This window comes from Microtus ochrogaster, chromosome 5 (genome assembly GCF_000317375.1).
Source record: "Microtus ochrogaster isolate Prairie Vole_2 chromosome 5, MicOch1.0, whole genome shotgun sequence".
In the NCBI taxonomy this organism is placed as follows: Eukaryota; Metazoa; Chordata; class Mammalia; order Rodentia; family Cricetidae; genus Microtus; species Microtus ochrogaster.
In genome coordinates this window covers 68,228,475-68,253,034 of record NC_022012.1, presented here as the reverse complement: position 1 = coordinate 68,253,034, position 24,560 = coordinate 68,228,475, and the positions used below count along the sequence as shown (strand labels likewise).

The 24,560-nt window shown below is 38.7% G+C and overlaps 1 protein-coding gene across 1 annotated transcript in view; it reads left to right on the top strand.

The window, feature by feature from the left end:
* The window catches only part of Aldh1a2 (aldehyde dehydrogenase 1 family member A2), a 75,630-nt gene that overhangs the window by 29,259 nt on the left and 21,811 nt on the right, over nucleotides 1–24,560 (top strand). Inside the window, exons 2-7 of the mRNA XM_005347659.3 lie at nucleotides 6,815–6,919; nucleotides 7,089–7,229; nucleotides 9,189–9,318; nucleotides 15,561–15,622; nucleotides 17,504–17,632; nucleotides 17,753–17,866. Of these exons, the coding sequence (XP_005347716.1) occupies nucleotides 6,815–6,919; nucleotides 7,089–7,229; nucleotides 9,189–9,318; nucleotides 15,561–15,622; nucleotides 17,504–17,632; nucleotides 17,753–17,866 (681 nt within the window). The remainder of the gene's footprint in view (nucleotides 1–6,814; nucleotides 6,920–7,088; nucleotides 7,230–9,188; nucleotides 9,319–15,560; nucleotides 15,623–17,503; nucleotides 17,633–17,752; nucleotides 17,867–24,560) is intronic.

Here is a 24,560-nt window from a genome sequence, read left to right as displayed (position 1 = left end):
AAGTAATCTAGTCTGTGAAATATTATTATAAGTCCCAGAACAGCAGAGGACACGTCTTCTGTGAGTTTTCAGTAGTACTTACAGACAATTCCAGATTTAGAATAGCCCTTTAATAAACACAGGCTTTTTCTCTTTCTATAAAACAAAATCTCTGCTTAATCATTCCCCCCCCCATTTAGTTCCAAATTGTTCCATTTATGATTGCCAATTTATTTCACAGGGAAGGATGTTAGAGAGAGCTGTGCAGGTCCCTTGCTCTTATGAGGTATTGCATTGTAAGCATGATACATAGCTCTTCCCTTTTCAGATGTTTCTTTAAGCAAGTATTTTTAAATTTCTGTATTTTAAGAGGTTAGTAGTTGCTGCTGGAAGTAGTCAAGTTACACAAGAGTTTTATTTCATCAGTGAAGGAAATGATGTCCTGTAAGATTCTTTTTGTCATAATGCAACTAGATCATGGACAAATATGTATATATGCATATATGCACATTATAAGTGTATATTTAAATTTCAACTTCCAGTGATTTTTGATTTATATATTGGTCTTATGTCCTAAGACTTTGTTAAATTTCTAATCTTATTTTTGTGAATTTCTTAGGAATTTCTACACGAATAAACTATCATTTCTAAAGACATTTTTCCAACCTCTGCTTTATTATAATATGAAATATTATAGCATGAAAGAGAAATACTAGGAACAGATATCCTTACAGCTGTAACTTTTAATAATAGAAAAGAACAATGCTGTAAGAATGAATAGAGAGCTAAAAGAAAATACAAAATCTAGGTTTTTCTCTAGTGGCAAATGCTGGTGCTAGTTCTAGGAACAGTAAAATAAACTCCACTCAGCACAGCAGGATGCTCAGAGGACAGCCGGCAAGATGGACCACATCCAGGACTATAGACACCATTTAACAAATTCCAAACAGTAGAAATAAGACAAATATACTTTCAGACCACAGGGGTATTGAACTAGGACAGAAAGATAGCTAGACAGTCCACCCTCTTGCAATACTTGGAGGTTAAACAATGTATTTCTAAACTACACCACTGCCAATGAAAACAATCTCAAGAGAAAGTGAAAACATTTTGAACTAAATAAAAATAAAACATCAAAATGATATTGAATGCATATAATAAAAAATCTAAGCTTCTGTTTTAGGAAAACACAATGAAGAACTATTTAAGTCTAGAATAAACAGAAGAAAATTTTTAAAAATTATAGCAGAAATGAACTAAAATTTTTTAAATGATAAAATCAGAGGCTGTTCCTTAAAAATTAAATAAATAAAACAAATAAGAGTACCAAACAGCCAAAATGATTAATTCCAAATTATTGTATTAGGAATGAAAAAAGAAGCTACTATGCCCATGGACAGTGAAAAGATAATTTAAATGTATTATGAACAACCATGGAACCACAAATTTGATAATTTAAGTGAAATGAACAAATTCTTTTAAATTCACAAACAGTTAAAACTTAAACAAGGAAAAATAAATTTAAATAAGCCTAAATGTACTCAAGAAATTTAACTGGTAATTAATAAACTTAAAAGCATCAAATCCAGATGTTACCACTGGTGACTTGTATCAAACATATAAATTCTTCACATTCTATTCCATAAAGTATAATGAGGGGAACATTAATTTATTTTATGGGGCTATCATTATCCAAATACCAAAACTATATAAAGACTTTATAAGAAAAGAGAACCACAAAGCGGACCCTTATGAGCATGGCTGCAAAACATTCAACAAAATATTAGCAAATTTAATCGAATAGAATGGACTGGGAAGGAAGAAATGAAATAATTATTGTAGAATCTCTAGAGTTCTCCTCAGTCCAAACATGAAGCTTCCTAAGACCAGCAAGAAATTACTATAAAGTTGCAGGAACACCTTCATACTAGAAACAAGCCAATGGAAATTAACATTAAGAACACACAGTATCAATGAGGGAGCAGGGGTGAAAGAGACGGTCTTCAGTATCTTTGTGAGAATATATTCTTTATAAGCCACAGTTTAGCTTTTGATTTAGCAAATCAAATGAGATCTAAACAAATGGAGGAACAGTGCATGGATAGGAAGACTTGGTACATTAGAATGACACTTCAAACTTGATCTGTAGACTCAATGAGATAACAAACGTTCTAGTAAAGCACTTTGTAGCTGTCAGCGAACAGATTTAAAGGTGGATGTGGAAAAGCGGCAGACCCAGGATAGTTAACTATTCAAAGAGGACAAGATGGAAGGCTAGCATTATCCAACTTCAAGACACTTATTAAAAAGATCTAGTAATAAGACAGTGTGACAAAAGAGAAAAGCAAATAAAATAACTTAATATTTATAGATAAAGGTAATGGAGTCAAGGGCTACACTGACAAATTCATTACAAATGAATAACAGTAGGGAACATCTCATCTTTTTTTTTTCAGTGCTAAAAATGAAAGTGTCTCTAATGCCAGGTTTCTTGCTATTTCAATAATGGCTGCCTCAATCAAAATATCTCTTTCCTTGCTCTCATCTCTGTCCTTCCTCTGTCTTGACTATCCCATTCCCTCAAGTTCTCTTCTCAATCCTCTTCTCCTTCTACTTTCCCATCTTCCCCCACCCCCATGCTCCCAATTTTGTCAGGCAATTTTATCTATCTCCCCTTTCCAGGTGGATCTATGAATGTTTTTCTTAGGGGTCACCTTGTTACTTAGCTTCTCTAGGATCATGAACTATAGGCTCATTATCCTTTGCTTTGCAGCTAGTATCCACTTCTGAGTGAGTACATACCATGTTCATCTTTCTGGGTCTGGGTTACCTCACTCAGGATGGTTTTTTCTAGTTTCATGCATTTGCATGCAAGTTTCAAGATGTCATTGTGGTTTTCTTTTTCCAATGAGTAGTACTCCAGTGTGTAAATGTACCACATTTTCTTTATCCATTCTTTTTGAGTAGCATCTAGGTTGTTTCCAGGTTCTGGGTATTACAAATAATGCTGTGAACATAGTTGAACAAATGTCCTTGTAATATGATTTGAGCATCTTTTGGGTGTATGTCCAAGAGTGGTATTGCTAGGTCCTGAGGTAGGTTGATTCCCAATTTTCTGAGAAACTGCCATACTGATTTCCAGAGTGGTTGTACAAGTTTGCATTTCCACCAGCCCAGCCAAGATCCTAAACAATAGAGGAGAGGGTACCAGAACTGGCCTTACCCTGTAGGGAGATTGATGAATATCTTAAATGTCACCATAGAACCTTCATCCAGCAACTGATAGAAACAGAGGCAGAGACCTGCAGCAAAATCCAGCTGAAGAATGGGAGGAGTGAGAATATGAGCAAAGATGACAAGACCATGATGGGTTCACCCACTGAAACAGTGTACGGGAGTTAATGGGAGCTCACCAACTACAGCCAAACAGGGAAGGAAACATTATAGGTTCAAACTAGTCCCTCTGAATGTGGGTGAAAGTTGTATGGCTGGGGCAGACTGCAGGGCCACTGACAGTGGCACCAGGATTTGTCCCTACTGCTTATACTGGGTTTTTGGGAACCTACTCTCTTTGGATGGATATCTTTCTCGGCCTAGATATAGTAGGGAAGCCCTTGGACCTTACCCCAAAGCAATGTGCTTTACCCTTTCTGAGGAGTGGGTGGGGTGGGGTGGGGGATAGATGGAGGGAATGGAAGGAGGGGAGGGGTTGGGAACTGGGATTTGTATGTAAAATGAAAAAAGATAGTTTTTCTTTTTTAAAAAATTAATTAAATTAAATTTAAAAATGAAACTATCTAGTTTTTCACCATTAAATATACTGATGGTTCTACATTTTATATAAATGTTCTTTATTAAGTTGAGGACATTTTCTCGGCCCCTATTTTGTTGAGGGGTGTTTTGTCTTGAGACAAAAGATTATGCCAAGTTTTTTTTGATACAACTTATCATCATGGGAGGTTGAAACAGACATCTCAATTATCACAGGATGAACAGATAAATGTTGACTATGAAGATGACCGAACAACTATTACACAAGATCAGGATGAGAGTCACAAGTAGAGAGCTGCCTCTAATAATTAGTATGCCAGGACAAGAGGCAGAAAGAAGAAGCATTAGAACAGATGAATGAAAAAGCCAGCCAGTGGCTATTCCTAGTAACAGTGGAGGCCCAGCTGGAGGCAGGACCAGAAAGAAGCACTTAGGTAGTTTTGGTGATACTGCTAATAGTCTAGTGCTTGAGTGGTGGGTTCATAGTGTGTTCCAGTAGGATAGATCTTAACTTGTGTTTTTGTTATACATATCCTTTTGTATAAAGTACAACAGAATATAATAAAAATCTGTTGCCAAAATAAAGTCTTCCCTTTTCAGTATGTTTGAGATTTTATCTTGGTGTAGAGGTCTTTCTAATCTTATCTGTAAAAAAATGTTAGACCGTGATTCATGTCACCTCCTAACAGACATTCCATTCTAGTAACTTTAGTAAGAGCCTGCCACATCCAGTATGTCTACTAATACCAACAACAACCCATAAAACATCAATGAGACAGCTTCTCACAACCATGAAAAGAAAGCGTTCACGAGTTAATTTGTCCCATCCTCTTAGGAACCATAAAGGGCATGTTCCTTATTTTATGGGTCATCTGTTTCTTCTGCCTTCACTTGCATCACAGAATTATGTTAAAAGTGAATGCTTAGCCAGGCAGTAGTGGCACACACCTTTAATCCCAGCATTTGGGAGGCAGAAGCAGGCAGATCTCTGAGTTTGAGGCCAGCCTGGCCTACAGAGTGAATTCCAGGACAGCCAGAACTACACAGAGAAAACCTATCTCAAAAAAAAACCATAAAGCGAATGCTTGTACATTTACAAAGAAATTAAGTGATAGACAGGGAGTCTTTTCTATTTTGAAAGCCCTCTGAAGTGGGAAAGTCCACAGCTTTCCTTACATCCACCCTGAAATCCATCACACCATAAAGCAGAATTTCCTACTTTTAACAAGACTTTAAGTTGAAATAACATGGAAACCTTAAATTAAGCATTTTTGGTAACATGGGTCCATATTTTAAGTTAGACTTATTTTATTTTCCACAAATCCACATTTAAAGGATGCTTTAGAAAAAGGAAGGTGTTGTGCCATAATAATTTCTTCATTCAGAATATTTGTTTTGAAATTATATAGTAAAAGAAGGCACTAATCAAGGACTTGTAACTGTTCAATATTTTTCTTTTAAAATTATTTCAGATCAAAAGAATTTGAAAAACTAGTGTTAAATCTTTGCCCAGATTCTCTATATTAGAGACTCCTAGTTAAAGTTTTCACTAGCTAGCCCCTTAAATCATCACTGAAATATAAAGTGTGCCCGTGTCCATGCCTCCACCTTCTGCCTTACAATGGTGAAGTATCTTTCTCTGTTCATTTCCCTCTATCCCCTGATAAGGAAATTTAATTCTGATTTCTTAACTGTGTTCAATAAAATCTCAAAAAAATATGACTAAGGTGACACCTCTGAAGTGGTTTCTAGCTTCTTGAAATATCTGACTGTAGTCAGTGTAACTAGAAAACTAAAGGGTAGTACGCTCATGGTGACTTACTCATTTCTATACAATCCCATGATGTCACTGCTTCTTTATTTTTGTTTTTAAAGCCTTAACTGGAACCCTTTGGTGAGTGGTATTAAAATCAATCCTAAAGTAATGAGATAGTACAGTGTTTCAAGATCCAGGGAAAGGGAGATGACTTTAAATTCCTCTTATAAATTTGTTAGATATTTTTAAAGTGATGAATGGATCTAGAAGTGCCAATAGGAAGAAAGTTAGTTTTATTCTATTGAAATATAAGTATTTTTTTTTTTTGCTAGTGGGTAAAGGCATTATCTGCCAAGCCTGACTATCTGAGTTTGATCCCTAGAACCTACACAGTGGAAAGAGACAACAGACCCCCGTAGGTTGTCCTCTGATCTCCACACACGTTCCACAGTGGGCACCCATATATCCCCAAATGCATAGGCACGAAAATAAACAAATGTAAAATATTTTGAAGTAATTTTCTATTTGATCTTTAGAAAACTTCCAAGAAATGAAGTCATGCAATCTTAGAAATACACTCCACAAGAAAATTTAAAAACTAAACTTGAATCTGGTAACAGAGTTGTTATTTGAAAAACTAAGGAATGGGACACCTTGACGGGCTCTTTAAAATCCTTTCAAATGTAAGAAAACCATGCCTCTAAAAATCTTAGACAGCTTGAAAGTTCTAGAAACTCTTTGGTTTTGCTAACATGTGTGGCTTATGACTTGTTTAACTCGGTAGTTATACTAGGTAACACAATTAATTCTTAATTCAAGAGCTGACTATAATTAGGGAAATTATTATTCCAGACATATTCAGGTTCCTTAAATATTCCCTAAGTCTTGGCAACAGAGAAACTGATTTGAAAGTTTTAGTGATTATCTCTTTAACTCAGGGTTTTACCCCATAGATAATGACCAGAAATTGAACTACCAATACTGTTAACCTTGGTGTGGGATCATATACAAGATGCTCTGTCTTTCTTTGTTTATTGGTGGATGGACACTTTAATTTGTCAGATGTTCACTGAAGTTAAGATTCTTACTTTATCTTTGGATGAAGCAATTGATATGAGAAGATACTCCTGCATTAGGAGTGAGGCTGGACTTGGCACTGTTTTGAATGTCTTTCAACACCAGATTCTATATGTCTGTACCAATAGGTGTATAGAACTGGTATTGCTATGATGCCTCCATACTGCTGAACCATTGACGGGCTTCTGATCTCCCATATCTCATATCCCATTTTGTTGTGTCGTTCTGTAGATCTTTATTAACAATGAATGGCAGAACTCAGAGAGTGGGAGAGTGTTCCCTGTCTGCAATCCAGCCACAGGAGAACAAGTGTGTGAAGTTCAAGAAGCAGACAAGGTAAGTGTTGCTTTGAAGATTCCCTGTGGAATAACCACCAGTAACAGCAAAACAACAGACATGTGTTCTAGATGCTACACTTAGGTGCAAGCATCGCTTCTTTGATGACAGCAGGTATTTTTTCTGTATTGAGTGTTTCTCTTAATTGAGCCTCTTCTTTAATTCACAGGTGGATATAGACAAGGCAGTGCAGGCAGCCCGCCTGGCCTTCTCTCTTGGTTCAGTGTGGAGAAGGATGGATGCTTCTGAGAGAGGACGTCTGTTGGACAAGCTTGCAGACTTGGTGGAACGGGACAGGGCAGTTCTCGCAGTAAGTAAACTAAGAAAGCAGCTATATTTCTACTCTAAAATGACCACTCAACTGGAATGTGAAGTGTTGTCGGGTAGGGGGGTTAATGAAGTGTGTAGTATGTATATGAAATATGAGAGATCTTTGGGGAGCTCTTCGTGGCAGTTTGAAGGGAAAAAGCCATAGCATTGCATCACTGCTAAGGATCTTCCTTCTCATTTCCTCACACCTCCCACAAGCAAAGCAAAACACATCCACTTGACAAGCAAAACAAAAACATCAAGAACAGAACCTCCAGGCTGTTTGCAAAAGACAAATGCCAAGCGGCTTTTTTTTTTTTTTTTTTTTTTTTTTTTTTTTTTTTGTAAATCAAATAGGAAAAGAAGGATGTGGAGCCTCACGATTCTACTCCATTTGTTCTACGTCCTAGAATTAGGAGAGAGAGCGCCACTTCGTCTCCTAGAACTATCACACACTCCCAGCACACACAGGATTGTCTTCTGATCTGGTGCTTTTGGTTGTTTTTTTTTAAAAAATAAAAGTTACTTTGAGGGCTGAAATGTTCTCTTTGCAGTTAATAGTAAGTACTGCTCTTCCAGAGGACCTGAGTTTGGCTCCAGAACCCAGATAGGTAAGCTCCTAACTCCCCGAAATTCCAACTCCAGAGAAGCAGAGCTCTAGCCTCCACAGGCATCTTTTTTCATGTGCTCATACCCCCTCACACACGCCACACAGTTCAAGTAAAAAGAAATAGTTTCTAAATAGCTAGTTTCTTGAGAATGAAAACTTTCTGAAAATAAGAACCACTTAGGCATATAGGCAGTGTATGTCAGGGATCCATCCTTGGATGGTCCTCAATTGGTTATGGGCTCCACTTCTTTTCTCTGTGTTTTGTAGACCTTGGCTCTTTGTTAGCTAACTACATTAGAGAATGTATTGTCTAATTTGTGAACATGTAAATGGTCTTAGAAGGACTGGGAAATTATTGACTTTTCTCTTATAAAGTGAGCCAGTGTAGAGTGATAAGTAGCAGTTAAAAATGAGCTCTGTTTTGTGGAATAAGGAGGGGAACTGTGCTGTCAGTAATAGTGTTATTTAACTTCATTAAATGGAAAATATTTCAGGTTTAGTGTTGTCAGTAATCAAACAGTTTTATACCAGTACATGTTATATAATGTCCTGTTACAGAGAAACATTAAATTATAAATATCCATTTTGTTTATTTCATTTGTTAAACTTCTAACAGCCTAGTATGTCTCAAGTGAAAGTAGTCTACTTCATTGTTCCAGTGATCGTTGTTTTTGTAACAGACTTAATCAATTTAGGAACATGTCATTAAAATAATGTTTATAATGTAAAGCTGTTTATTATTGCTATTTTTATAAATGGACCAGATACTTTACTCTTAATAGATAATGGTTGTTAACATAAATGTTTACAAAAACCAGTCTTTAAATTGTTAAAAGTCTGGGCTTCCCCAGAGGAGATCTTGTTTATTTGGTGGTAATAAATAAGCTCGCTATGCACCATGAATATTTCACTTCTCAGCAGGGGTCTTGGCAGCTGTGTAGAACATTTTATATCCACATTGAATGCATACAAAACCGACATCCCTGCTTCTCTTTGTGGATTCGAATTACTAGTGCACTCTCAGAAAGATCCCGCTTCCACTCTGACCATTAATATAACTGAAGGTGGTTTGACAAGCAGAGCATTTCTTTATCATCAATTAAAGAAGCGTTGTGTTTATATATCTGGACAGTGGACAAGGAAAACACAGGCACAAGAACAGCACGTGTATGTCCATTGTGGTCTTTTACTAGTAACTCAAGCAAGTCTGTTAGGACGGGACACCTTCCTCTTTGGGAAAGCAGAGTTGAACAAGTGTGCGTCACCAGTCATGTCTAGCCCTGTTCCCTCACACAGTGTATTACTGCAAAGTTCTGAGGACTTAACTCTTCTCTGTTTCTTTTCCTACAGACCATGGAATCTCTAAATGGTGGCAAGCCATTCCTGCAAGCTTTTTACATCGATCTGCAGGGAGTCATCAAAACCCTGCGATATTATGCAGGCTGGGCTGATAAAATTCATGGAATGACCATTCCTGTAGGTATGTGAAACATGAGTATATCAAAGAGGAAAATGTGGAGCTCTGCCGGAAATACTTCTCCAAACACAAAGAGCAGCCAGATGCAATGTAGATATGAGACACTTGTGGCAGCTTAAACTGAGCATAGGGCCAAACAGATTATGTCACTAACCCTGACAATGTCCCTCTTTATGTGTATAGATATAAGCGTGGAGAGCCACTTAAATCAATTTATCAGTCAGCTAGGGAATAGCATACAGGGATTAGCTGCTAAGAGCTAGGTTAGATCCTCAGGATTAAAGTGTGTGGAGCAGAGGGGGATTCGGTAGAAGGGGATCTATTTTAGCAACTGGGTGGAATAAATTTTATAGGAAAGAGACCAATGAAGGGGACATGAGGACTCACCTCATGGTCGTCAGCCTAATAAGACTAAGCTAGGGGGCTCCTGAGGGGAGACTAGGTAAGAGAGGTCATAATTACTTAGATATTTATTCTCAGATTCATTTATCCCATTCCCATTTGTCCTTTGTAATACCATAATTCAATATCAATTTGATTTCATTGTTTTATTTCTATAGTGAAGTCCAGAATTTAGGAAAGTCATGTGGTCTTTATGTTACCTGTGTTGCTCTGCAAAACATCCCCAGTTTTTCTTCGCATTACAACACAAGAAATAATGGCTGCTTGCATAGCACCTGAGCATGTTAAGTCTTCTTTTACATTTAGGGTAGAACTGTGATTCTGTAAAACAAACTCTAATGAAATAGTGTATGCCTAATGAGATGCTAAGAATTTAGTGTCTTAGCAAGGTCACTTAACCAATAAATTTCAGGTCTACTAACAAAAATGTGTGTGTACTTTGAATATAAATGAGCAGTCAGGTGTAGAGTCCTTCTAGAAGGACTTGGGAAGTAGAGAAGAGATGATCATTTTTTTGAACCTTCAACAAGATGCCATTTCCTCTTACTTTGGATTGCTCACCACCCTCTATTTCATCTCACTCAAGACCCACAATTAGCTGCTATTGTTTGATTCGAAAGGGCTCTGGTGCTGTTTTCTTTATAACACTATCCATTATTCCCTGGCCCAGCACTCAGTAGAGCCATTCTCTCTGACCATAAATCCTGTGCTTTAACCCTCCTGTGGCAACTCCTACTTATGATGATTAATAATAATCATTACTTCGATTTATTGGATACTTTTCTTTTGTTCATTTTTTATCTCTTCTGCTGTAGCAGCCCTGAGAAGTATAATTTCCTCCTTTTGATCCTTGTGACTCAAATCAAGAGTTCTCTGTTCCTTCCCTGCCCTTTCTTCCCTGTGATCAGAATCAAACTTATTTATAGTTTGCTAAGAGTGAAAGAGGAGTTGTGGTGCCCTGCTTTCCTCTGAGAGACTGTTATTTTATTGATTTTATAGTAAGTAGGAAAACAGAATCCATACTTTAAGCTGAATTTTGTTACAAAATGGCTTTATGATATGCCAACATATAGTGAAGGTTAAAATCTACCTGGGTCCTATTTAGCTATTTATCTGTTTCAACTTTACTCCAGTTTTACCTGTTAAACTGAAGACTGAGCTAAAAATGCAGATAATGATCAGACGCAAAGCTTTTGTCTTCAGTCAGCTCATTCTGGTACTGTCAATAATAGTGAATGCATGGGTGAAATCTGAAATTCTGTTTAATCATAATGAGAGTGAGGGCTGTTTGCTGAACTCACTTGATGAGAACCAGGGTAGTTATAGGAGCTGAATGGATGGTGGCAGGAAGCTGTGGGGTCAGCTCTTCATAAGGAACCTCTTGAAGACACTGCAGAGAACCCAGAAGACCCATAAGGCTGATCTCACTTTATAGGCACAGGAATCAATTGCAGAAGAGAAAACTAACTTATTTTCAAGACTGTGTAATAAAATAGTTATAGAGCTGAAATCTATTAATGGAAGACTCGGGAACATTCTACCGGTAGACTCCTGGAAGGAACAGTGTTAGTGCCACTTCATGCTAATGTAAAGTTTTATTGTGTGAATAAACACCCACAGAATCTGTCACTGTGGCAAAATGCTCAGACAGGTCTGCATGGTGCTTACATACACTGGAATCTACTAGGATGCAGAAGGGACTAGTTCTATGTTTTTGGTCTAAATGTTAACTACTTGGATTAGTTAAAAGGTTGTTATCTTCTCCAGAGTAATTCTAATGCAGTCAAAGGCCCTAGCCCTGAGCTGTACCCTCAAGCCCAGATTAATTCTGTGTGAACGTTAGAGATAGGAAGATGGTGCCCATTCACTGAATTATGCTATAGATTCTTGTGTTGCTAAAGAACTCATTTTATTGATACTGGCTATAGAAGACTCACTACAGCTATTGAAATGCCATTGGTTGTTATCAGGAACTTGAGATTCATACCACAAATCTCACTTCTGACACATGAATTTTTTTTGGCTATAATTACATCATTAGACTTTATTTTATGTGCAGGATGTGCCAGAATATGAGAATAAAAGCTACATTAAAAATTTTAAAGCATTTAGTCTCTGCTTTTAAAAGTAATGTTTGCCTTGAAGGAATTACCCAAATATTTAAACTTTTAATTAACTAAATATTACTATCTCTCTGTTTTCATCTCTCTGTCTCTCCCTATATAATTTTATCAAATTCCCAACAAAGGGGAAGTGGCTTAATTTTCACAAATATCAGAGAGACTTATTCTATACTTGCCTCTGGGACAAAGTCTTTTCCTAATGTACCTACTATGTGTGCATACTCAGCAGACACTAATGCACTGTTCAACCAGTGTCATAGCACAATATCTAACTGAAAGGTTCTTACATTCTTCATGACCCGAGGATTCAGAATCTATTCAGCAAAATCACAAGGAGCTTTGTTTGAACATTGAAGTGTGAGAGGCACCATACAACATCTAGACAGCATGGGTAGCCTGCAAAACTAGTTCCATAAAGTAGTAAGTGAGTAGACTTGTTTTATTTTATTTCTACGATTTAAAGAATGTGGGAAGAAAAATATTACTAATCCTTGAAACTTGTCACTTGATAATTTTCCTCAAAATGAGGCCAGCAAGTAACTCTGTGTTCATTGTTAAGGAAAGAGCCAACTTGGCGAATCAAACAATTGATAGGCCTAGTGATACTGGGAAAGATTTGGCTCCCAAAGGATTGGCTCCTGGTGACCCTAATATAGATACTTGGGGGACTTGTAGCAGGGTCCTGATAATTATGAAGGGCCTCTAAGTGCCCTCAGTCCTCCCCAGGGGGCCTAGTAGAAGGTATATCTCTCATGTTTTCCAGAAATCACAGCTGCCTAATTGGGGGTGTCCTTTGGACATATAGGAGCATCCATTGCATTCACAGGGCACAGGGCCCCATTCAATGTTTTCTTGAGAAAAGTTCAAGATCCAAGATACCCCGTGTGTCTTTATTTAGGACTTAGTGAAGTCATTTGTGAGGACTGGAAGAGTCAGTACCCTCTGTGCCAACCTTTAGCTCCGTGTGTATCAAATCTATGAACAGATTATTAGGGACATTTTATCCTCTATAACTCAGTTTCTCTTAAGACACAATTATCAGGTCAAGTTACTCCCCATAAGATCAGCTTCTAAAGCTATTGTTTACATTTTCCTTTCCTTACTTTCATTTTTCAGTAGCTTTCAACATTACCTGATACCTTTACAACCTTGCATGTGGAGGCTGGAGACGGGAAACCTATGATCCCTGTGTTGTGCTCACGTGGATGACTGATGAATTTGCTCTGAACCACCCGTTTCCTTCAGTTGTGCTAAAATAAACATCGAGTTCTTCAGTTCATCTTCCCTTTAATTCCTGAAGTAATCTGTCCTCATCTCAATGATCGACACCACCCTCCAAATCAGTGTTTTGTATTTAGCCACTTGAGTGCATCACCTTAGCTAAATTATTGTTTAGTATGGGAGCTTTCCTTGCCAATTGAATTTTATATAGTAGTCATCAGTATTGTTGCTCCTCATGGAAACCCTTTCTAGAGAGTGCAGTAGTGACTTGTCCTGGCACAGCTGATGGTATCTTTTCAGAAGATTCACGACTTGTCTCATACAGAGTTGGAATAGTTTGGCTGTTTTTTCTTTTTCTTCCTCCTCTTCCTCTTCCTCCTCATCTTCTTCTATATGTGTGTGTGCGTGTGTGTGTGTGTGTGCGTGCACACGCATGTGTGTGTGTGTGTGTGTGTGTGTGCACATGTGTGTTTGAGACAGGGATTCTCTGTGTAATAACCCTAGTTGTCCTGGAGCTAACTCTGTATACCAGTCTGGCCTTGAACTCATAGAGATCCTCCTGCCTCTGCCTTCTGAGTGCTAGGATTAAAGGTGTGCGCCAACACTGCCCTGCAGTCTAGTTGAACTTTAAAGTACCACTTGGAGTAAATATTGCCATCCTATGGATAGTTTCTGCATACCAGCTCCCTGTCCCACCTACACAAAGCCTGCCTGCCTTTCTTTCCTTCATTGAAGATAGTACCTGTTAAAGAAGCCCAGGAGACAAGGTGACGATTACTGCACAATACTGTGGAAGTGACCAGTTACCTTGGTAGTCACAGTGTTCCTCAAAACACCTAAAATAATGAAGGCCCCAAAAGAAAAAGAGCTAAGGTTTTAAATTTGAAGAAAAAATTGAAAATGGTTAGTATTTGCATCCTTAAATATCATTAAACATAGCGAACAGAATTCAAAATTAGAACAATTTGCCATTCTCCAGCTTTCAGATTGGCTAAAATTCAAATATTCAGAAAACTAATTAAAGAGTAGAAACTAATGTTGTTAAAACTTTTTTTAACTTTTATAAAAGATGATTTGGCAACATTTAATAAAGCATTAAAGACACATATACTTTAATCAAGAACTCCCAAAGATATACTAAGATACATTAAGTGTTATCCTTTGCATTGTCTACAGCAAGTAGTAAGGAGTGTGCAGAAAGCCACCTGATGGCCCTCAGGAGAGTTCACAGCGGTCCTGTTATTGAGCCCAGGACTGGGTTGCAGTTTGCTTACATGAGAAAGGAGAGGGGGAGACAATAGCTTGATTGCCCTTGTGTGAGAGGCTCCATGTAAACTTCCCTGAAGTGAAAGTTCCTTGGAGAAATGAAGGCCATAGATAGCAGCTAATTTGTAGAAGGACTAGAGATCAGGGAAGGGTGGGGGTGGGAAGGTGGGAGAAGGGGAGGAGCAGAAAGAGACTTTATTTAAAAAAACATAATTTTGAACTTAGCTAAAACAAGCCTGGGTGATAAACGTCAGTGGTTAAGAAGTGTTGAGAGACAAAGATCAACAACTTAATGAGTCATTTATCTTTGTCTCACCCGCACCCTCCTGTTCCCACCTTCATCCCCAGCTCCCATAGGGAGGCTTCCCTGAGTATTAGCTGTAGCTTCACTTTCCTTGGGGACTGAGGGCACTGCTTTTGACAGACAAACCACTCGTGGAGTGACCAGAGGCCAGCATCAGAAGCGGAAACAGAGATGTAGTTCAATTAGCTTTTTTAACGTACCCAGAAAAAAAGCAACAGCATTTTTCTAAAGAATTTGGTTTGGGCTTCCTAGATCATTATTTGAACTGCCTACTATTCCTACAAGATAATCAAGGCTGGCCAGTGTCTCCAGCTATTCCTCCAAGCCCCTAACGTACAAGGGCACTCTCTTGTCCTGCCTCACTGAGGTGGAACTTTGGACATGCCTGTGTCCCCAGGACCCAGGTTGTGACTGTGACAACTGCATTGCATGAGAGGGAACATATCTTACTTTCCTTCCTCACACTTTCCAGGTGCCCGGAATAAAAAATGTTCTCAATAACATTTTACTTAGTGGCTTTTAATTTTGAAAAATACCCAGTGAGCTGTTTAAAAGCTTGAGGTACTTTAGCATTTAAATCTGCTTAACTATTCTATATGTGTTAGTATTTAACATAAAATTGAGTTTTTAATGTGTTCCAGTTTTAAGGTTTCTCTTTCATGACTGCTTTGCCTATCATAAGTTTGTATCATTTTGTCATAAATGTCCTCTCATCTGGCATTCTGTCCATGTGGTAGGTTTATGTGTAGCCACCCCCCACACAAACACATACCAAATACCAGTTTTGGTGTGTGGCGAGTAGTATGTGCTTCAACTTCATTTCTGGTTTTCACTGGAGGACCTAAGTTTAGGGAGGACCTAAGTCTCCCTCTGAATTTTTCCCCTGACAGAAACCGTTTTGTGGAGTGATCATGCTTCTTGTTTTCCAGATGGAGACTATTTTACTTTCACGAGACATGAACCCATTGGAGTGTGTGGACAGATCATCCCAGTGAGTGTATCTTCTCACACTTCATATTTATTTTCATTTGACCCAGTTCTCTTAAAGACACATAAAACATGGTCCTTGGTGATGTGTGTTTTCCATTACTGGGAAGAAGAACTCGAGCTCATGTTGTTGACATATCTCTAACAGCCTCTCTGTAAATGCTTATTTGAACAGGTGAATAGTGGTTTAGGCCTATTACCAAGAGTTGAGTTCTCAAGTCACGAATTCTCCTGATAAAAATAAGCAAAGCAAAGTACAGTGTATGAATAACCCACCCTTGGCTATGAATGTCTATCTGCTTATGGGAAATTAATGCAGGCTTGTATTTGCTTGTTTGTGTTTCTCTTGCCAGCATATTGTTTTATATGGTCTCTTAATCCCTTTCTTCCCACTGTCTGTTTTCACAAGAATCTAGAGAGAAGATGCTCCAGAAGACACAGCAGTACAGTTAACATCACAATCAAAATTGAAACCATTCCCTGCTGTTTTCTGTCTTGTAAAGAAAAATAGATGCAGTGACTAGTGTTTGGCTTGGAACACTAAACACTGTCCTTCGCTCTCTCCCATACACGCCCTTGGCACAATACAAGGCGTCACCCAAGCTTCTAACAGTACTGGCTCATAGTTCCAACTGGGATTTCAATAGGGAAGCGGACAGGGGGTGCTGACATTAAATTCTCAGTATAGATAAGACAAGACGTTTTCTCTTGCAAAATAGAGGAAAGACTCAAAGATAACGTTTGAATTTGGGACCAAAGATTCTTAGGGGCTTATTAATATTTGTTAAATGATCAATAAACTCTGGTTTATTTGTGACTTTCATTAGAGTATGAAGAAAGGAAGGAACCCCCCCCCCCCCCCGTGTCTGCCACCTTCTCTGTAAGCATCCTCAGAGCAGTGGCTTCCCTCACAAGACAAGAACGCCTGTCAGCTCCTCCCTCAATTACTGCCTCCAAGATTTACACACTGTAGATGGAATTAAAACATCACCAAGGACTCCTAAGTTTATAAACAACTAAGGAGGAAAGAAATTGGGTGTTTGGTGAAGGCAAGACACTTGTATATTTTTGCAGCTTGCTAGAGCCAGTGAGAATCCTTCAAGCATGGCAGCTGAGGTGCTTCAGGCCCAAACACAGTGTAGTCAGGGGCTGAAACCAGAGGATCAGGAGTGCTGTTTTCTTCCTTAATGAAATTATTAATGATACTTGATAGTTAGGAGTCCATGCCTGAGCTTATGACCACACAAGCTTAATATTTAAAATCAGTTTTTATCATGTTAATCCCCACGTTCATATATTCATAAAAATACTTTAGTTTGGTTTCTGTAGGTGTATTTTGCAGTAGGAAGGAGGCTGATAAAATATTTGTATACTCATTGATAATTACATTTTCTACAATTTATAATTGTACATTTATGACAATACATAAAAAATGCCACATTGAAGTTCACATTGTCTCAAAAATAATTGATAGCTAGAATTTTAGTTTCTAGTTCTTATACATGAAGTATTTTCATACCAGTGTGAAAATATTGGCATAAAAATCCTAAATTTAGGGGAAAATTTACATATTGAAATTCAGGAACAAAGCCCAATTTTAGAAATATATAAACAAAATAAAATGTAAAGCTAAACAAACATTGGAAATGACTCCCTACTCCCTCTCAATATGAGGTTTCTTTAGGTGGATGGTTGGGGTGTACCATGTTGAACACAGAGAAAGAGATTTTCAAGGCCAGAGCCTAAATGTCATCAGAACCAAGGTCTACACTTGGCAGTGGAGAGGATTTACGTTCAGGATGATTTTCAAAATCTGTGAAGTCACAGCTTGGAAATTAAAGGAATGGAGGAACTTCCCCCCTTTAACCTTGCTTTTCCCTTCCAGTGGAACTTCCCCCTGCTGATGTTCACCTGGAAAATTGCTCCCGCGCTGTGCTGCGGGAACACAGTGGTTATCAAGCCGGCAGAGCAGACACCACTCAGCGCACTGTACATGGGAGCCCTCATCAAGGAGGTAGGAAAAACTGACCTCAGGGGGTTTCCCCACCTCCTTCTTGTGGAACCTGTGAAGCAGAGCCTAGCTGACATGAAAGGGGATGCTCACACACACTGCCCTCCCATTTGTGTTTCTTAGGCTGGCTTTCCACCTGGCGTCGTCAATATTCTGCCAGGGTATGGACCAACAGCAGGGGCAGCAATAGCGTCTCATATTGGCATAGACAAGATTGCGTTTACAGGCTCTACTGAGGTAAGTACCCGGGAAACCACTGAGGGACAGTCCCGTGAATGAGTAAAGCGGTTTATCAGAAATGCAGGTGTAGTGGTGCACATTTGTGATCTCAGCACTGGAGAGGCAGAGATGGCAGGTCTCTGGGGTTCCTTGCCAGCAATTCTGGGCTACTTGGAAAGTTTAAGGAAAGGGAAGGGGCTCTGCCTCAAAAAAACAAAAAAGCTATTGCTTCTGAGGAATGACAGACACCTGAGGTTGTCCTCTGGTGCACATGTGTGTGTACATACATATACACAATAAATACCTAAATAAATGCTGAAAATAGTGCCATAGGCTCAACACCCAACAGTGAGCATCCAAGCCCCTGAAGGGGCAACATTTATAGATTAATTATAGAACACCAGTGAGTGTGAAAGCAGAGGTACACATTGACTTTGGTGACTGTGTAAAACTACCTCAGAGGCTCCGGACATTACTTTTAGTCAGGAATGTGAAACAGAACAAGGAAATCAGCTAGAAATCTGAACTAGCCTCGTGGAGAATACAGGGACAACCTTCCCTTCTTTCCCTTTCACCAGGGTCTGTAGATACAAGTGGCAACTGACTGCCTTCTATGCCATAGGGATGTCACAGAGCAGAGGTCAGCCCAGCTTTCTGTGAAAGGCCAGGTACTGAGTGCTGGAGACTTTGCAAGCCATATATGTTCTCCATTGCATACTCCACTATGCCAAACTGGTGCCGAGCATGCCCGATATAAATAAACTACTGAGTGAGGCTGTGTACAAGTAAAACTTTTTTCATAGATGCTGAAATTTGAATTCTGTGTCATTTTTGTGCATCAAAATATCTTATTTCTTCTAGATAGTGAAAATGTAAAGACTTTTTTAATCTAGTAAGTCATATCAAAAATAGTAAGGCAAATATGAGTTGTGGTTATGGATCCCTGATTGTGACAAACCTGCTATTCCATCATGTCTTTGATTCAGGTTCAGATGATAAAAGAGTTCTCAAACGTTGTTAGAAACTAGGTGCTACAGAGTGCCTGCATCTGGTTAGGATAATGGCACTAGAAATGTTGTTCTCATTCCTGTTCTGTGAGCCTGCACTGTTCCAGAGCTACAGGTTGTTGGAACCTCGTGGCTGACAGCCACACTGAATGTGAGATATCTTCAGGACTGCAATGTTGCAACCTAGTAGGAAGAATGAGAGCTGTGTCTGTCAGTTAGAGTGGGAAATGGAAAAGAAACAAATGGGTTTAGTAGCATTTTAATACCATATTTATAAAACATTATTTTGGCCTATCACTATACAATTAGTGACTCCCTATTTTACATTCTTCTCCCTGTGAAGTCTTTGAGCTCTGGTGTATGATTTACACTTATAACACAGCCCAGTGTCATTATGCACGTTGCAAGTGTTCCATAGCCACATGTGGCTGATGGCCAGCATACCTGACAGCAGGTCTAGAAGCTTCTTAAAGTCAGGTGATGCAAAGTTAATGGTATTTAGTTAAAATGGACTCTTACTGACTTTATATTAGATTAATAGACTTGAATGATAATTTACAGTTAAAAGTGACTGAATTTTATATTTGTCAAGAGTTTATATTGTTTCTAAACTTTCATTTGACTTGTACTTGCTATCATAACTTTGCAATGTATGAAACATACATACAAAGCAAAATGTGGATGTAAAAGGGAAGTATTCTTCCTGGGTGCACTGAGTCTGTTGCTTTTAAAGTATTTGCTAAAGACTAGATGCTAAAGAGCACCTGCATCCAATTAGGACCTGACGAGAAAGCAGTATCTACAAAACAAGCCATTGGAAAGAATTCTGAATTAAAAACTGAGGAAAAATACAGGCAGCCCTTTTAACAGAATCACAAGAAACCTACATCTTTACCCCATATGACTATGGTGGCAAAAATTCTGAATAAAACACTTCCAAAGAAAATGAAGCAGGATCTACAAAGGATTATATGCCACAGCCAAATACAAATTTTTCCAGAAGTGAAAGATTAGATTACTATAGAAAAACAATCAGTTTAACACTCAGGATTAGTAGGATGAAAGACAAAGCCATGTGATCATCGCAGTAGACATATAAGAGCACTTGACAAAAGTCTGCCCTACACAGAGACTTATGCACAACTGTTTATGACATTATTCTTTGAAGTAGAGACAACCCAAATGAGTTGACAAAATGTAATATATCCTCAGATGGTATATTATTCAATAATTAAAATGGAAAGAAACATACATAGCATGGGTCAATTGTGTAGACATGAAACTTAAAGAATTCAGTAATGTCAAGCTATGTCATTATTTTATGATCATGCTTAACTGACAAGTGTCTAGGAGAGGCAAATGTACAGAGGCAAAGCAGATTAGTGATTTCCAGGGGCTCAGATGAGTGACCAAGTGGATAGAGAATTTCTTGTGCTAGTGTTGTATGGTATAAAACAGTGGAACCCTTCCTAATGCTTCAGCCATTTAGTACAGATCCTCATGTTGTGGTGATCCCACACCATAAAACTATTTAATTGCTACTTAGTAATTGCAATTTTGCTACTGTTATAATTGTAATGCAATAATCTAATATGCAGGATATCTGATATGCAACCCCTGTGAAAGGATCTTTAGACCCCAAAAGGGCTTGTTACTCACCGGTTGAGAACCACTGATATAAAACAAGGACCAGTGGATTCTCCCAGACAAGGGTGAGGACCTATCTTTCTCACTGTGTGCTCTCGGCCTCCTTCCTGTCTTCATGTCCATGTTTGGCAGGCCTGTGGTAATTCTACACAGGCTTATTTGTGGTTGGGACAACACATGTGAAAGGTCTATCCTTATTGCTTGGCACGTTGGAAGATTTCAGTAAACACTAGTTGAGTATGAAACTTGCATCTGCACAGAATGTCTGTTGCAGGCTGATTCCCACTCTCCCCTGGCAGCTTCACCCTCCTTGCATTTGTTTTGTGGCTTTCATAAATAGTTTACAGATATTTTTGGCTTCTCGTAAGCAGTGTATGTTTCATGTTTTAGAAAATTGACCAAATGCTAGCTTGCATGATAAGCTCTTTTTAAACCTTTTAGGTTAATTAGTGGACAACCTAGAATGGAGCCCAGGAAAAGAGTTTGGTACCCATTGAAAAATTCAGTTAGGATTCCTTGCTGTGGTCTAGAGTAGGGGCTACTCTTTGAACCAGGGTTTGCCAAAATGAAATTCTGTGGCCGGGAGGACTTACGAAGACTATGTAATGTAGATATTGCTTTCAGCAGTTGTTCAGGAACACCTCACTGTGGTGCTAGTGGGGACTCATTCAAGTTCAGGTTCCGGGACTTCTCCCCAGAGCTTCTAGCTTAAGCTGGCATTGGCAGTGAGTCTGGGAATCCGTGTTTTAATAAGCTTTTCTAAGAACTCTTCACCCATAGTCAAGAATCAGTGGTTTACTTGGTTTGGATTAGTTGGGTCCCACTCCACAACCACTTAGAACTTCACAATGCTGAGTGTGTTCATTTGTGCTGAAACAAGACTTGTATACACTAGAAGACCACCCACATTGTCTTCTAGACCCACAGTTTCACTGTAGCCATTCTAACAGCTCTTCCCAGCTGACCCATGCTGCTCAGCAAGCTCTAGTGAGCTTCAGTTCTGTGATTCCTGACTCTTGTTTGGAGTAAAGACCTTAAATGTTGCCTCCTTGTGTTCCAGAAATCTCAGGTTATTGGACACTATATATTTTTGTTTTGTTTCTGTTTTTTACTTCTTTTTCTTCTCTTCATTATTCCTTTCAGACTCTGAACACTTTAATTAATTTATCCCAGTGCATCTGTTTTACTGTAAAAGCTATTAAACCATACCTTAATCAGTCACAGAAGTTCAATGTAATCTTCACGTTAGTAGTCTACAAAGGGTATGGCCCAGTTAACCTATACCATGACATTTTACTTGACTATTGTTACTAATAGATTTATTGAGACATACTCACGGTGCAGTAGCTCTCATCTATTTAAAGTGTGCAGCATGGTACAGCAGACATGTGTAGTCATCTGCCGATGAGAGCGAGAGCCTGACTTCAGAGGGTGCCATGCAGTCAGCTCACGTAGACTCCTTCTCCTATCTTCCCCTCCACCCCACTCCCTGTGTTGCTGGGTACTTTATACATTTCGACTAAGTTACTTTCATTTTCTACAAGTTTATGTGAATGGACACACACAGTATCAACAGGTGTTTTCTCTTAGAAAATTAGTTTGAGATTCACTTGTGCTGCTGTATATTTCTACTATTTCTTACTGCTGAACAATATTTCATTTTGTGTATAGATCACAGCTTGATTATTCTGTCAACTGTTGATGAATATTTGAGTTGTTTCCCGATTGGGTCTATTAGAAACATTCTGTGAGCAATTCATGGACAAATATTCCCTGCTTCCTCCCCAACCCGTGTGTGCGTGCGTGTGTGTGTGTGTGTGTGTATACGTGCATGATTGTGTGTGTGTATGTGTGTGTGTATAAAGTATAAAGTACCTAGGAACAGAGTGGCTATGTCATGGGCAGTTAAGGATTTCATACCTTTTCTATTTCTACCTGCAGTAGAAGCACTTCCAGCTCCCGCACATCTTCTCCAGCGCTTGATATGGTTAGTCTTTTTAATTTAAGCCATTCCGATAGCTGGATGGTACTAATATCAGTGTTGTTTCACTTAGAATTCTCATCTGTTAAGCTGTTTCTTATATATATTTGTCACCATGCATTGCCTTCGGTGAGGTTTCTTTTAATCTTTGCCCCTTGGGAAGGGGACCATTGTTTTCTTACTTTTGAATTCTCTGAGTTCTTTGTATATTCTGGGTACCAGTTGTTTATATTTTTCAGATCTTTCCCACAGGCTGTGGTCTCTCAATAATTGTCTTACCAGTAGTTTGGAGGAGAACAGTTGCTCCTGAGCTTGATGAGATCCAGTCCAGTAATATTTTCTTTTACAGATCAGGCTTTTGGCATTATGTCTAAGAAACGTTTGCCTGACTTAGAGCTCAAAGGTTGCCTCCTGTTTCTCCTTTGGGGATTTTTGGCTTTGCTTTACATTGAAGTATATGCACTTTTGAGTTAATTCTTGTGTTTGTTATGAGGTAAAGGTCTGTGTTTTTTTGATGGTATGAATAGCTGTAGTTACCACCACTTCTTGAAAAGATGCCCTCCTTCACTGGATTACCCTGTGTCTTTCTATGTTTTTTGGTTGTGAGCCTAGCCTTTAACGGCTGAGCCATCCCTCCAGGCCACCCTGTGTCTTTCTAAAGCATGAGAGTCCATATTTGTTTGGCTCTTTCGAGACTGTTCTGTTTTGTTTACCTGTGTTTCTATTCACCAACACCACAGGATATGATTTTGATGGCAACAGCTTTATAAAAACAGGAGAAAGTACTCAATAACTAAGCACTCATGCTTTAAAAGTAGAGATAGTGTATGAGAAAGAGAGATAGAGGGGTTGTCATTGTTTGAATAAGATAGACCCAATAAAATCATCTATTTGACGTGGTCACCAGGGAGTGGAATTGTCTGAGAGGATTAGAAGGATTTGGCTGTAGCCTTATTGGAGGAGATGTTTTTACTGGGGACAGGCTGTCACGTTTCAAAAGCCCATGCCAGGCTCGGTCTCTTTTTCTCTCTTCCTGCTGCTTACGGATCAAGCTGCAGCTCTCGGCTACTGCTCCAGTGCCATGTATGCTGCCATACTTCCCACCATGATGATAATGGATTAAATCTCTGAAACTTGAAGCTATTCTCAATTAAATTCTTTTGTAAGAGTTGCCTTGAATGGTGTCTCTTCACAGTAGTAGAACACTGACTGAGACAAGGAGGAAAGCCGGATAGTTTAGTAGAGAATCAGGTATTTTGTTGAAGATGTTTACTGACTCTGTTTATAAGAGACTTGTGACATGCTTGACTGATAGGAACATGTACCGCAGTGAGAACCACACTCCAGTGTGCATGGTTTCAGCTAACTTTTCACTAATAGTGAGCAAGTGGAGGATGCTCACAGGCAAAGCATATAGTCACATGATCTTCAAACCCCTTTTAGTATTTATTCATTCATCTATTCTTTTTGAACTTTGCCGATTACTTGGGAAATCACATAGATTCTTCTAGATCGAACATGTCACTTAAAAGTAGATTTAACCATGGCTTCTGTTAGGATTGCTCCAGGGAGAGGGAAGCTATTGACACACTGCAAAACATTTGCAACAGTCTGAAACAAGAAGCTTAGCTGAAGTGGCTGCTTTCCATTTTACTTTAGCAAAACCCTTCAGTACTCAGATTAAAGATAGGATTAACTTCTCCTTATGCAGCTAAATACGTAAGCAGTACATGTAAATATTTAATAAGTGAGTATGAAAGGCCTCTTATAAACACAGAGTCAATAAACATCTTCAACAAAGTACAGGAAGACAGTTTGCATTTTGCTTGATATAGTATTATTTTTTCATTCAGTTAGATTAAAAAACCATGATTTCGTCATTAGTCAACAAGATAGTAGGGAGACCATCAAAGCAGGCTACAGGAAAGTCCTGATTGATCTGTGCCAAGGCAATGTTTGTAGCTAGCAGCTGTGTTACCTCTGATGCTAATTCACACAGTGGGGTTCCCCTTTCATTTCCCCAAGTTGGGTGACTGTCCTGTTATATGATGCAAGCTCATTGCTGCTGCGGAATCAG